Raw genomic sequence first — 16,021 nt, forward strand, 5'->3', positions numbered from 1 at the left:
TAAAAATCAATTGGCTACATATGTGTGGCTTTATTTCTGCATTCACAATTCTATTCCGTTGGTCTATATGTCTATTCTCATACGAGTACCACACTTTTTTTTAATTTTTATTGTGCTTTAAGCGAAAGTTTGCAAATCAAGTCGGGCTCTCATACAAAAATTTATGAACACTTGCTCTATACTCCTAATTGCTCTCCCTCTAATGAGACAGCACACTCCTTCCCACCACTCTCTCTTTTCATGTCCATTCAGCCAGCTTCTGACCCTGCCTACCCTCTCATTTCTGCTTCAGATGGGAGCTGCCCACACAGTCTCACATGTCTACTTGATCCATAAAGCTCATTCTTCAACAGTATCCCTGTCTATCCCATATTCCAATCCAATCCCTGTCTGAAGAGTTGGCTTTGGGAATGGTTCCTGTCTTGGGCTCACAGAAGGTCTAGGGACCTTCTAGTCTCAATCAGACCATTAAGTCTGGTCTCTTTATGAGAACTTGGGGTCTGCATCCCACTGCTCTCCTGCTGCCTCAGGGGTTCTCTATTGCGTTCCCTGTCAGGACAGTCATCGGTTGTAGCCGCGCACCATATAGTTCTTCTGCTCTCAGGCTGATGTAGTCTCTGGTTTATGTGGCCCTTTTTGCCCCTTGGGCTCTTAATTCCCTTGAGTACCACACTTTTTATTTATGTAGCTTTGTGATATGTCTTAAAATTGGGAAGTTCATTCCTTTTTTTTTTTTTTTAGGTATTCTGGGTTGCTTGCAATTCAGTATGAACTTGAGGATCAGCTTTTCCATTTCTGCACAAAAGGTTGTTGGAATTTTAATAGGAATTGCATTGTATCTGTAGTTCGCTTTGATAGTATTGAATTCTTAACAATATTAAGTCTTTCAGTCCCTGAACGTAGAATGTCTTTCCATTTATTTAGATCTTCTTTAATTTCTTTCAGCAGTGTTCTATGATTTTTATTGTAGAGATGTTTCATCTCTTTCATTTATTCCTAAGTATTTTATTCTTTAGATTTTTTTTTTTTTATAAAAGGAATGGTTTTCTTAATTTCCTTTTCAGAGTGTTCATTGCTGGTGTATAGAAACACAGATTGCTGAGCCCTGTCCTCAGACCTCCGATTCAGTAGGTCTGTGTGAGGCCTAAGAATTTGTATTTATAACAAGTGTTCAGATGATGCTGATGCTGTTGGTCTCCAAATCATACTTTCAGAAGCATTGAAGTAGAGATGCAGTTACTGGAACATCAGCTAAGTTCACCTCTTCAGCTTGTCTTATGTATGTGTGTTTTTATGCCTGTTTGTGTGTGCTCTGCGTAGTTCCACTGTGTTCCATGGCTTTGTATCCAGAAGCTGTTAATGGATAGTTTAGGTTTATTAGGGAGTCCCTGGGTGGTGCAAATGGTTAATGCACTTGGCTGCTACCTAAAGGTTGGAAGTTCAAGTCCTCCCAGAGGCATCTTGAAAGAAAGGCCTGGCATTCTACTGAAAAACCAGCTCTTGAAAACCCTATGGAGTATATAATTCTACGCTGGGGTTGCCATGAGTCAGAATCCACTTGATGGCAACTGGTTTTGTAGTTTTTGGAGTTAGAGGTTATGTCATTCCCATGAGATCATTATGGTGGGAGAAGATCTGCAATGAGGCATTTCCTGCTCTGTCTTCAGTATGCAAATCAATTTTCTTTTCTAGTTTTGTTTCTTCAAATATAACATAAATGAGTTGGCTAGGGCAGTGCCTTTTTTTAAAATCAATTTTGAGGTATATTGAGTTATAACTTATAATAAAAATATAACCTATAATAAGATAACTTAAAATGAGTTTTGACAAATATGTACACCCATGTTACTATCATAATATAATCAAGGTATAGAATATTTTCATCATCCTGAATAGTTTCCTTATGCCCCAGACACCTCCTACCCTCGGCCCATTCCAGGTATCTTCTGATCTGCTTCCTGTTAGTCTGTCTTTTCTAGAATTTCATGTAAATGGATAAATGCAGTATGTATTCTTTTATGTAGTCCATTCCTCTTGCACAATGTTTTGGCTTTACTGATGTTAATATCTGTATTAAGTTTGTTCATCCTTATTGCTGGGCAATATTCCATTGTATGATATATGCTTTGGGTTATAATTCAGTTTATGATTTACTTTAATAAGTACTGTAGCTTTGTTCATGACTCATGGTGACCCCATGTGTAGCAGAGCATAACTGCATTCCGTAGGATTTTCAAGGCTGTGATCAGAAGCAGATTACTGGGTCTTTCTTCCCAGTCACCTGTGGGTGGGTTCTGACTACCAATCATTTGGTTAACAGTCAAGCTCTTAAACATCTGCACCATCCCATGAATTGGAAGTGGCTTAATGGCAACTGGTTTGGTTTTCTTTTGGTAGCTTTGTTTGAAATAAGTGTAGTTACTTTATGTAATGAAACATGTATATATATGTTGTTAGATACTGTCGAGTTGGTTCTGACTCATAGTGACCCTATATCTGTGTACAACAGAACGAAACACTGCGCAGTCCTGTGCCATCCTCACAGTTGATGTTATGCTTGAGCTCAATATTGCAGCCAACTGCGTGAGTCTATTTCATTGAGGGTCTTCCTCTCTTTCGCTGACCCTCTGCTTTACCAAGCATGATGTCCTTCTCCAGGGACTGGCCCTCCTGATAACATATCTGAAGTATGTGAGATGAAATCTTGCCATCCTTGCCTCTAAGGAGCATTCTTGCTGTACTTCTTCCAAGACAGATTTGTTCGTTCTTTTGGCAGTCCGTGGTATATTTAGTATGCTTCACTTTCACCATAATTCAAAGGCATCAATTCTTCTTCGGTCTTCCTTATTCATGTCCAGCTTTCACATGCATAGGAGGCGATTGAAAATACCATAACTTGGGTCAGGCACACCTTAGTCCTTAAAGTGACATCTTTGCTTTTGAACACTTTAAAGAGGTCTTTTGCAGATTTTCCCAAAGCAATACGTTGCTTGATTTCTCGACTACTGCTTCCGTGGATGTTGATTGTAAATCCAAATAAAATGAAATCTTCGACAACTTGAGTCTTTTCTCCATTTATCATGATGCCGCTTTCTGGTCCAGTTGTGAGGATTTTTGTTCTCTTTATGTTGAGGTGTAATCCATACTGAAGGCTGTAGTCTCTGATCTTCATCAGCAAGTGCTTCAAGTCCTCTTCACTTTCAGCAAGCAGAGTTGTGTCATCTGCATAATGCAGGTTGTTCATGAGTCTTCCTCCAGTCCCGATGTCCCATTGTTCTTCATGTAGTCCATCTTCTCGCTTTATTTGCTCAGCATACAGATTGAATAAGTGTGGTGAAAGGATGCAACCCTGATACACACCTTTCCTAACATTAAGCCACGGAGTATCCCCTTGTTCTGTCCAAATCACTGCTTCTTGGTCTGTGCCCAGGTTCTTCATGAGCACAATTAAGTGTTCTGGAATTCCCATTCTTCGCAATGTTGTCCGTAATTTGTTATGATTCACACAGTCGAATGACTTTGCATAGTCAGTGAAACACAGGTAAACATCTTTCTGGTATTCTCAGCTTTCAGCCAGGATCCATTTGACATCAGCACGTGTGTGTGCGTGTATATATACACACACACATGCACATATATATATAGCAAAGAAAACCCAAACCCGTTGCCGTCGAGTCAATTCTGACTCATCGCAACGCTACAGGGCAGAGTAGAACTGCTCCATAGAGTTTACAAGGAGCGCCTGAAGGATTTGAACTACCAGCCTTTTGTTTAGCAGCTGTGGCACTTAACCAGTATGCCACCAGGGCTTCCAGTACACACACACACACACACACACACACACACACACACACACACTTATATTGTATATTTAACATAAGTGTAGATATATTAGAAAATTTTATGACCTGGCTATGAGACATTTGTACTTTCATGAGCATTACTTTTTTCAAAATTAAGATTTATTTTACTGAAAAGCATAAAATAATACTTACTTGACTATTATTTCAACTATTAATCACTTTCTCTTATTTGACCTGAACCATGAATATCAGTCTAATAGTATGAGTTGCTTTTTCTGTTACCTATTTAGCATTTTGTCTCTTTGAACTGACCTAAACAAAGCTTTCCAAATTTTTTTTTAAATGAAACTAATGAGAATTGCTTATTTTGACAGGCCTTTGGAAATGCAAAGACAGCTCATAATAACAACTCAAGTCGTTTTGGCAAGTTTATTCAAGTAAATTACCAAGAAACAGGCACTGTTCTTGGGTAAGTAGCAGTCATTTCAGTACTTTGGAGCATGTTTATATTGTTATCATTACCCCATCATAAGCTATGGACTCCTCATTTGCTTTTTAATGAGAATAGTAACATTGGTGTCCGCATTGAAATTTTTTCCCTTCCAAATTTTTTCTTTTGGACAAGTTCAAGCATCAGAAAGTTAACATGCATACCTCAGAAAAGTATAACATTCATACACCCTTAACTTAGATTTACTAACTTTTAATAATTGTCGTATATCGCTATGAGTTGGAATTGACTCGATGGCAGTGGGTTTTGGTTTATACATTATATATTATGGAGCATTCATTTTCTTCTCAATTATTTTCAAGTAAGTTGGATATAAATTATAACTTGACCCCCTAATTAATGTATTTCATAAATGCAACCACAATCTTTTACATAACCATAATATTGTTATTATACTCAAGAAATTTAATAGTATTATGATAATATTTTTTGTTATGTAGTATATGATAAAGCCAGAGTCCCCTGGTTAACTCAACAGTATTCTTTATGGCTTTAAAAAAAATCTAGGATCCAATCAGGGATCACGTATTGCACCGGTTTGTTATATCTCTTTGTTGTTGTTAGATGCCATCGAATTGGTTCCAACTCACAGTGACTCTTAAGGACAGAGTAGAACTGCCCACAGGGTTTCCAAGCAGCGGCTGGTGGTTTTGAACTGCAGACCTTTTGTTTAGCAGCCAAGTTCTTAACCACTACACCACCAGGGCTCCTACTAATCTCTTTTGGTCTCCTTTTAATCTATCACACTCCTTTTACTGCTGCTGCTTACCCCCAAGCGTTACATTGACATGTTTGAGTAGTATACATCAGTTTACTTGTAGGATGTTCTCCAGTCTATATTTGCTTGATGATTTCCTTCTGATTAAAATCTAGATAAATATTCTTGGCGAGAATACTATATAGTTGATGTTCTGTACTTTACATTATATGACATAAGGAGACTTCTATCAGTTTGTTCAGTTTTTGATAATGCTAAGTTTTTATCACTTGATTTACATGACATCCTCCAGATCTCTCCATTTCAAAGATACCTATTTCCTGTTATAATTAAAACGTAATTTCTGGGGTGATACTTTGAGATGCGAGTATTCTGTTCTCCACAGTTTTTCAGCCAGTGGTTTCAGCATCCACTGATGGTCCTTGCCAGAACTAGTTATTACATCTGTGGCTCCAAAGTGTGATTCTCTAATTTTATCATCCTTTCTATATTTATTAGCTAGTGTTTTTCTGTCAAAAAACATACTTCTCTTCCCTCTTCCCTTTGTATTTATTTTTTAAAGTTATATTAAACCCACTGCTGTTGAATTGATTCCGACTCATAGTGACCCTATAGGACAGGGTAGAGTTGCCCTGTATGGTTTCCAAGGCTGTCATTCTTTACGGAAGCAGACTGCCACATCTTTCTCCCATGGAGCAGCTGGTGGGTTCAAACTGCTGACCTCTTGGTTAGCAGCTGAGTGCTTAACTATTGCGCCGCCAAGGCTCTTAAAGTAACAGTAGGGACGCATGAATTCTTTTTTATTTGATGTGATAGAGTCCATTGCCATCTTTTTTTTTTTTTCTTTTTTTTTTAAAGCTCTAACTGTCCCAGTTTGCCCAGTGGTGGTGCCTTTAAGCTGGTTCCATGTCTTTTTGACATGTCTCCATTAGTCTTTGGTATTTCTTTGCCTTCTATCACAAAATGCTCCAAGCTCACCTTTTATTTTCCTTGCCTTATATTTGGAATCTACCATTTTGCCAAGGAGCTTTGTCTTCTTTTTATTGTTTTATTCATATTTAGAAACTAAAATTTGGCAATTCGGTGTATTCATTGTTACTTTGATGTCTTTGCCTCAAGGTCCTGTATATATTTAAAGAAAATTTTAAGTCCATACTGATACTTCTAATTTAAATGCAACACTATAGCATTGTTCCTCTTCTTCCTCAAATTCCATGTTGTATATGTCTTTTCCTATAGTGATATCTCTAGTTCCCAACATTATCAGTATATTCACTCATTTCCTTTTAAGACAATATAAAAAAGTGGTTTCAGAACTGCTGTACCAACTGCAAACTTATTACATACGTTTTTATTTTTACATTTCTTGTTGTCCTTAGCAATATGTCCAACTAAGAGTGTATAGTGAAAGTACTGTGTTTAGATTATGGTATTAATTTGGTGTATAGTTAGATTAAAAGGAGCCCTGGTGGCACAAGAGTTAAGTGCTTGGCTGCTAACTGAAAAGTTGGTGGTTCGCACCCAGTGGCTCCACAGGAGAAAGACCTCGTGATCTGTTCCCGTAGAGACTACAGCCTAGAAAACCCTGTGGAATGGTTCTACTCTGTCGCATGGGGTCGCTATGAGTCAAAATTGAGTTGACAGCACCTAACATTGTTAGATTCCTTTGTTTGTATTATATTTATATTCAGTTTGAGGGCTTGCTTTATTCCATCAATTTTTATTTAAATTTTTTGAGCATAGAAGACGTTTGTGTGGTTTAAAAGTCAAAACTGTATAAAGAGGTTTACTTTGAGAAGTCTTCCTCCCTCCCTGTCCCTTCTTCCTCATCCCCGTGCACCACCACCATTTTCATTAGTTTCTGGTTTAGTCTTTGTGTCTTTTTAGTAAAATGAAAAAAAGAATTTTTCTCCTAAAATGTAGATATTACATACATCCATTCACCTCTTGCTTTTTTAATACTTAAAAATATGTCCTGGAAATCACTCAAATCAGTTTATAGAAATCTTTCTCAGCTTTTTAACACCTGCATGGTACTATATTGTATGACCATATCAGTTTATTCATTCAGTGTTCTATGGATAGGCATTTAAGTTTTTCAGTGAATAATCTTGTACCTATTATTGTATATTTGCATATTTAGACTAAATTTCTAGGAAATGTGATAGAAGGGTTAAAGGGCAAATGCATATATGGTTTTGTGTACTGTAGCCCAGTACCCTGCTTATAAGGGTTGTACCAGTTTGCATTTCCATGAGCTACATAAGAGAATGCCTGTTTTTCCGTAGCTTTGTCAAAAGAATATTGCTGAGCTTTTTTTTTTTTGGTCAAACTGATAGATAATTCAGTTTTCTTTTTATGAGTGAAGTTTAGCATGTTTTAAAAATTATTTTTAAATGTTTAAGGGCCATTTGTTTATCTTTTTCTTTGAATTTTCTGGCCATGTACCGTGTCCATCTTTCTATTGACTTTTGGCCTCCTTTTTTTTTTTTTTTAAAAAAGAGCTCTTCATATAGTAAGAATATTAATCTTTCATTAGTGATATGTTCAAGTATTTTCTCCTATTTTGTTATTAGCCTTTTAAACTGAAAAAACCAAACCCATTGCTGTCGAGTCGATTTCGACTCATAGTGACCCTATAGGACAGAGTGGAATTGCCCCATAGGGTTTCCAAGGAGTGGGTGGTGGATTCGAACTACTGGCCTTTTGGTTAGCAGCCAAGCTTTTAACCACTGCACCACCAGGGCTCCATTAGTCTTTTAGTTATGTCTAATTTCTTATTTCTTTCTCCCTCCCTCCGTTCTTCCTTCCCTCCTTTCCTTACTTTCTTGCCATGCAGTAGTTGGTATTTCTAGACAGATTTACTCTTTTTCCTTTTAAGCATCTAGATTGTGAGTTACAATTAGGTATTCCTCATCCCTAGATTATAAGAAAATTTAGCTATTATTTTTTGACATTTAGATCTCTGATTTGTTATTTTTCTGATACTGTGTAAGTATGAATTCAATTTCATCATTTCATAAATGGCTATTTAGTGCCAAATCATTTACTGAAATGTTTGTTTTTTCTCTTGCACTGATTTGAGAGATCACCTTTATCATATATTAGTTGTCCATATGTGCTTTTTCTAGATTTTGTGTCCTTTCATTGGTTGGTCTGCCTGTTCTTATAACATTACCACACTCTTAAACAATTATAAGGGCTTTAATAGTAGGTTTTAATATCTGGCAGGAATAATTCCCTCCTCATTTCTTTCTTTTTTTTTAAAAAAAATTACTTTTTGTTGTTGAGAATATATACAGCAACACGTACACCAGTTCCAGTACTTTAAACTGGTTTGTACCAATTCAGCCATGGCCAATGAAGTGAAACAGGAACAGACCCAAAGTTTTATAATTTGGGACATTCTGCATGGTACCTGAAACATGAAAAATTATGGGTGGAAGCCCTGGAATGGGGACTCGGAAGAAGCTTAGTGAGCCTATTCAGGAGCCTGATGTGTGAGATGGGATTGTTGGTAGGACTGTAGGAAAGCGACACATTAAAAGTGGCGTGGTTGGCTGCCAACTTTGAGTGGGGCACTGCCTTCTTTGAGCAGGGCAGCATTGCTTCAGACTCTGCTCAGAATCTGAGGGCAAGAGATTTGGTTGCTATGCAACGCATATGCTGCCCTTGTTCTCTAAGAGGGAGGTTAAGTTTCTAGCAGGCCTTTGACCTATAATTTTTCCCACTCCAGCTATGTTTCCAGTTCATTGTAACTTTAAAAATTCGAGTCTGTTCTGGTGATGCTTTCTCGGCCAAGACTGAACTGGGCAGGATCGGTTTGAAGCCCTGACTGATTCAACAATTTCTGCGTGTACAATTCAGACCCATTGATTACATCCAAGTTAGGCAACCATTCTCACCCTTCTTTTCTGAAATTTTCCTCCCCCATTATCATAAATTCAGTGCCCCCTAAGTTTCTTATCTAGTCTTTCGAGATGCTGTCGTCAATTTGATCTCCTCTTATTTATTGTCTTTTTTTTCTTATAGGTTTCTAAAAATTTTTGCATGTTTATTTTGCTTTTTTCACCAGCTATTCAGAATCAACTTGTCTAGCTTGAGAGGAAGAAAAAAGACAAACTTACTGATATTTGTATTTGAATGGTGTTAACTTTATTAATTTGGAGATAGTTGATTTTTTTTGTGTTTTTGAGGAATGTTTTAAAGTTTTTGGATTTCTTTGTAAGTTTATTTGTAAGTATTTTAAGTTTTTGTTGCTGTTATAAATGTGGTTTTCTCTTACGTTATATCTTCTGACTGCCTGTTTGTATATATGTGGAGGCTGTTGACTTTCCTGTTGATTTTATGTCACATTACTGAATTACCACGTTTGTATTAGTTTTATTATTGTTTCTCTTACCTTTTCTACATAAATAGATAGTTTTACTTCTTTTTTTAGCTCTTATATATCTGATTATTTTCCATCTTGCCAGATGCTGTTCTTCTAATACAGCTATAGTACTGGGAAAGATAGTGGACATTCTTGCCTTGTTTCTGACCTTAATATGAATGCCTCTACTTTTCTTCCATTAAGTAAAATACTGGGTTTAGGGTATTTTTTATCATGTTAAGGAATTAAGCATCAATTTTTATTTTCCTGAATGTTTTGTCAGTAATAGGTATTAAATTTTATCAAAGGTCTTTTTGACATCTGTGGAGATATCATGATTTTCATTCACCCCAAGCTCTATTAACATCTGAATTATTACAGTTGCTTTCCTAATATCGAACCGTCTTGCATTCCTGGGACAGAATCTCATTTGATCAATCAACACATGTGCACGCACACACACACACGTGCACACACACACACACAAAGATGCATACATAAACGCATGTTTATATACACACTCACATGTAAATTAGTTATTGTTTTCTGTTTACTTATAATTGGTGCATCTATATTAATAAATGAAATTGATATATACTTTTTATTTATACATTTATATTTTGACCAAAACTATGTGTACTTACCCTTCCCAAAAAGGGATAAATTCTTCTTCAATGGGAAGTTTCAGAACCTGATTCTGAAGAATCATCAGTTTGCAAAGATAAACAGTTACTACTTTTACTTGTGAAAGTGGTATTCAGTCAAGCTGTCAGGCATCTCTTACCTAGTATTTATGATTGTGCTGTAAAAGAGGTTGGTAATTGGTAAAGCTGTGTCCATTGCTTTATAGTTTCTGAAGTGCCATTATGTATATTCATTGGTTCTCAAGACAATTTTTTGAGGAATATCAGATGTTTATTTTCCCATTTTATGAATGAAATTTAGGGTCTCATATGTTAAGTGACCACCTAGGAAAAGTTAAACTTCCGTATCAACAACGAGCAAATATAAATGTCTCATTTTGATTAGTAAATCAGCAAATATTAATCGAATATTTTAAATATTTCATTTTATCATTTATTAAGCAAATATTTATAGAGTTCATTTTGAGTACCAGGCACTGTGCTAACTGCTGAGGATGTAAAAGATGTAGACATCTTCCTTGCCGTTAAAGTTCTTATGGTCTTTCTGGAAAGACATTTGTTTATATAGTATAATTACAGTAAATGAGATAAGTGCAATGACCAAGTTATCTGGAAGATTTCACCAAAAAAGGTAATTTTTATGTTGGGTCTTGAAAATTTGCCAAGCAGGAAAAGTGGGAAATTACATTATTGGCTGAGGAATTGGCATTAGCAAATGAACAGAATTATGATAAGGGGTTGGTGTATTTGAGAAGATAAGTTAAATGGCTGTAGCACACAGGCATAGTGATCAGCTGGTGTCAGATTGTGAATAAAGCTCTAATATTTGTAATTCCTCCTATTGACACAGGAGAACAGATTAAATATTATTATGAGAAAATGTCAAACATACATGATAGTAAAGAAGAGTAGTATAAGGAACTCCCACTCAGATTTAGCAGTTATCAAATTTTGCCATATTTGTTTCATCTATCCCTTTTTTATTTTTCTGTGCTGATGTGTTTGAAAAGCAGTTCCTTACAAAGATAATTTTAATTCACCCTTAGGTACTTCTTTATGGGGAGCAAGTTCAAAGTAGGGGAATAACATGAGTAGATCTTATTTTATAGGAAGATAACTCTTATAGAGTCATATGACTCGTATGACTCAGATTGAAGGACAGAAAAGAGAGATAGCCGAGAAGTAGCATGTGGATGATAATTGAAAGAGACAGCCTTTGTAGTTAAAGTATACCTGGGTTCAAATCATAGTTCTGCTGTTTACTCGCTGCATGATCTTAACACTTTTGAGCATCAGTTTCTACAGTTGTAAAAAAGGGGCAGTAATATTTACCATGGAGTTTTGGCAGAATTTGACGTATTAGTTCATATTAGTGCCTTTTCTCGCATTTCGGGTGGATAATCTGTCTCCGTAGTGGTGATAGTGGTAATGGCTATAAATTTGCAGAGGAAGGCACATTTGAGCTTCATTTTATAATGACTTAGGAGTTTTTATGAATTTACCGTGGATGACACTAATAACATCCGTAACACAATAATTGTAAATGTACTGAAAATGATCTGGATAGTATCCTTTGTACTTTTGAATCTTCTCTGAATAACTATTTGTGTACCTTATATTAAACTTTCCTATTTGTACCAACTAATTTTATTTTCCTTCTAGTGCGTATGTTGAAAAATATCTACTAGAGAAGTCCAGACTTGTTTATCAAGAGCACAATGAACGGTATGTATTTTTATTTGTATTATTAGGTCAGATTCACATTTGTGTCAGGAAGATTGACTTTTAGACTCTTTGACTGTTATGACCCCTAATTCAGTTTACATCATGCAGACCTTTATGTTTAATTGCTATTTCCTGTAATGAACAAAACTAATTTTTCTGAGGCTGCTAGAAGATTTTTATTGGGTATGTAGTACTGTTCCCCTTTCGAAGCTCGAAGCAAACTGTCAGAAGAAGTTTCTTAGGTGGTATCACGTTGCTCTTTGTGAGCTTCTTTTCCTTGCCTTTAGTCCTTTCTTCCATTTCCTGGTATTTTTTCTCTAATTTAAGAAAAATTTTTTAACGAAGGTCTTAATTCCATTATAGTATCTGAGGTATATGAGGCTTCAGAGGTGATATAAGTAACATCCTGCAGATGAAGAAACCAAATATCTGAGGGATGAATGATTTTCTTCATGCTATGTTCTGACACAATAAAGCTCAATTGTTAAGATCCAGGGTTTAAAGGTAAACAGGCCTTTGTTTAAATCCTTGGTATTCTTTGGGTATCGCATTTAACTTCCTCTGTTTCTTAGCTATTTATTCCCATTTTACAGATGGAAAACTGTATCCTAGAGTTGTTTAAAGGATTAAATTATATAATATTTATAAAGTGCTTAGCATAGTCCTTAGATATAACAAAAGCTAAGGAGTTGATAACTAAATTATCATAGTTAATTACTGACAAGGCTAGAATTGGAATTTAAGGTTTTCAATTATTTTTCTGTGGCTAGCTAAGGTGAGAGGAGTTTTGCATACAAGGTGTTTTAGAAACAAAGGGCAGAGTTTCGGGACGAGAACTAGCTTCATAAATATTTACAGAGCTGTTAAGTGCTTCTATTAGGAGGTTATTAGTAATTTTTTCTAACATGTTTTTAATGGCATGGTGGGGGTATAAGCTTGGGTTTGAAAAATGAGTGGGAAGTGAAGGTCCAAAGTTTACAAACTGGTTCTGTGTCATCTGGCTGGATTTGACTTGCAGATGTGTGTGTGTGTTATTCTTATTGTATTAGATTGGTTTGCTAGTACTTTGTTGAAGATTTTTGCATCTATATCCTTAAGAGATATTGGTCTGTAGTTTTCTTTTCTTGTGATTTCTTTATCTGGTTTTGGGATCAGGGCCATACACGGAAACCTGAGAGAGCCAGAACTTGACGAGACTGCCTTGCTTTTCCGGGTCTTACAAGTTTTCTGCCTTTGACAGGGCACAGTCTTACTACTTTTCTATTGCTGTCTGTTAGTTGAAAATATTTGAGTTTTCCTTCTCTGACAGGTTTCTGCCTTACACAGGTTCTGGCTTTTGCAGGTTTTACTGTCCTGGCTTTCGTAGAATGAGATAGGAAATGTTCCCACTGTTTGTGAAGGATTAAGGAGCCCTGGTGGTGCAGTTGGTTGCCAACCTGAAAGGTCGGCATTTTGAACCCACCAGCAGTCTGCTTCCATAAAGATCACAGCCTTGGAAACCTTATGGGACACTTCTACTCTGTCCTATAGGGTCGCTATGAGTCGGAATCGACTTGACAGCAGTGGGTTTGGGTTTGGTTGGTGAAAGATTGGGGTTAATTCTTTAAATATTTAGTAGAATTCACCAGTAAATTCAGTGGGGTTTTTTAGGCTTTTCTTTGTGGCAAGTTTTCAATAATAATTCAGTATCTTTGCTTGTTATAGGTCTATTCTGATTTTCTGTTTCTTTTTAAATCAGCTTCAGTAGTTTGCATCTTTCTAGGAATTTGTCCATTTCATCTAGGTCATGTAATTTGTTGGCAAAAAATTGTTGATTTTACTCTCCTTTAATCCTTTTCATTTCCTTACGATTGGCAATAATATCCCCTCTTTCATTCCTTATTTGAATCTTCTCTCTTTTTTTTTGATCAGTTTAACTGAAGATTTGTCAATCTTGTTGATCTTTTCAAAGATCCAGTGTTTGGATTTGTTGTTGATTTTTTTCTATTCTTTATTTCTGCTTGCTTTGGATTTAGTTTGCATTTTTCCCATAATTTATTAAGGTGGAGTGTTAGATTATTGATTTGAGGTCTTTCTTCTTTTTCACTATATGGTTTATAAGTGTAAAATTCCTTTGAAGCATTGCTTTAGCTGTTTCCCATAAGTTTGGGTATTTTATACTTTTGTTTTCGTATATCTCAAAATATTTTCTATTTCTCCATGTGATTATGATTTCTTCTTTGATCCATTGACTATTTAGGAGTGTCGTATGTAATTTCCACGTGTTTGTGACTGTCCCAGATTTCCGTTATTGGTTTCTGGTTTCACTCCAAGATGGTCAGAGAACACGAGAAGAGGTCTATCCTGCTGTTGTTGGGTAGATATCTTTAAGTCTGATTAGTATATACAGCTTTTCAAGTCTTCTTTATCCTTGTTGATGTTCTGGTTGGTATTGTAAGTGAGGCATTGAAATTTCCAACTATTATTATTGAATTATCTGTTTTTCCCTTCAGTTTTGTTGTTTTTGCTTTATGTATTTTGGGACTCTGTTGTGTTAGATGCGTGTATGTTTAGAATTGTATCTTTTTGTGGATTGGCCCTTTTGGTATTAAAAATGTTCTCATTTGTCTATAGGGATAATATTTTTTGTCTTAAGGTCTATTTTATCTGATACTAGTATAGCTACTCAGCTGTCTCTTGATTACTGTTCATATGCTATCTTTCTCGATCCTTTTACTTTCAACCTATTTGTGTCTTTGAAACTTAAAGTGTGCCTCTTGTAGATAGCATGTAGTTGAATCATGTTTTATTTATCTGTTCTGTGCCTTTTGTTTGGATTATTTAACCCATTTACTTTTGATGTAATTATTGATAAAGTGGGATTTACATCTGCCATTTTGCTATTTGCTTTCTATCTATCATATTACTTTTTTGTTCTCGTTTGCTTCCATTATTGCCTTCTTCTGTGTAAGTACGTGTTTTCTAGCATACCATTTTAATTTTGTTGTTTCTTTTACTGTACTTTTTTTGCATTATTTTCTTAGTAGTTGCCCTGGGATTTACAATTAATATGTTAACTTATAACAATCTAGTTTGGATTAATAACAACTTAGCTTTGATAATGTATAAAAACGTTGCTCCTATATATCTCCATTCCTTTCCCCCTCCTTTATGCTTTTACTCTCGTACAACTTACATGTTTACACATTGTGTGCCCATCAACAGGTTTATAAATTATTGCTTTATGCCATTATCTTTCACATCAAATAGTAGGAAAGAGGTGTTAAAACAATAAATACGTTTTTACTGTCTTTTATATTTACCAATGTAATTATTTTTATTGAGGCTCTTTATTGCTTGATGTTTGAGTCATGTTTAGTGTCCTTTCATTTCATCTGGAAGAATGACTTCCTTGACTATTTTTTTGTAGGGCCCACCTGTCGGTGACCGATATCTTAGTTTTTGTTTATCTGGGAATGTCTGAATTTCTCATTTATTTTTCACAGCTAATTTTGCTGGATATAAAGTTCTTGGATTTTGGAAGTTTTTTCTCTCAGCACTTTGAATTTGTTTTCTCATTGGCTTCTGGTTTCCATGGTTTCTGATGAGAAATAAGCTGTTAGTATTATTGAGATCTTTTGCTTGTGATGTAACCTTTCTTCTGGCTGCACAAATCTTTTGCTGTGCACTTTTAATTTCAGTTATCATACTTTTCAACTCCAGAATTTCTATTTGGTTATTTATTTATTGTGCGTTAAGTGAAAGTTTACAGCTCAAGTTAGTTTCTCATACAAAAATTTATACACACATTGTTATGTGACCGTAGTTGCTCTCTCTATAATGTGACAGCACACTCCTCCTTTCCACCCTGGATTTCCCATGTCCATTCAACCAGCTTCTGTCCCTTTCTGCCTCTCATCTTGCCTCTGGACCGGAGCTGCCCATTAAACGCAAATCCTCATGAGTAACATTTTTTGTTTTATAGTCCAGTCTGATCTTTGTCTGAAGAATTAGCTTTGGGAATGGTTTTAGTTTTGGGCTAACACAGAGTCTGGGGGCATGTCTTCCACTGTCCCTCCAGTCTCAGACCATTAAGTCTAGTCTTTTTCCTGGAATTTGAGTTCTGCACCCCACTTTTCTCCTGCACCATCAGGGACTCTCTGTTGTGTTCTCTATCAGGGTGGTCATTGGTGGTAGCTGGACACCATCTAGTTCTTCTGATCTCAGGCTGATGGAGTCTCTGGTTTATGTGGACCTTTCTGTCTCTTG

At 36.0% G+C, this 16,021-nt stretch overlaps 1 protein-coding gene across 17 annotated transcripts in view; it reads left to right on the forward strand.

Moving 5' to 3' along the window:
* Window positions 1-16,021, forward strand: part of MYO9A (myosin IXA) — a 247,598-nt gene that overhangs the window by 56,133 nt on the left and 175,444 nt on the right. For 16 of the 17 annotated variants that reach the window (XM_023552876.2, XM_064267321.1, XM_023552874.2 and 13 more), the window contains exons 3-4: window positions 4,178-4,272; window positions 11,711-11,773. In XM_023552876.2, coding sequence (XP_023408644.2) covers window positions 4,178-4,272; window positions 11,711-11,773 — 158 coding nt within the window. Of the gene's footprint in view, window positions 1-1,268; window positions 1,280-4,177; window positions 4,273-11,710; window positions 11,774-16,021 lie in introns of those variants that run through there. The other variant, XM_023552884.2, reaches the window with a different exon arrangement.

The sequence above is a fragment of the Loxodonta africana genome, chromosome 13 (assembly GCF_030014295.1).
Source record: "Loxodonta africana isolate mLoxAfr1 chromosome 13, mLoxAfr1.hap2, whole genome shotgun sequence".
Classification (NCBI taxonomy): domain Eukaryota; kingdom Metazoa; phylum Chordata; class Mammalia; order Proboscidea; family Elephantidae; genus Loxodonta; species Loxodonta africana.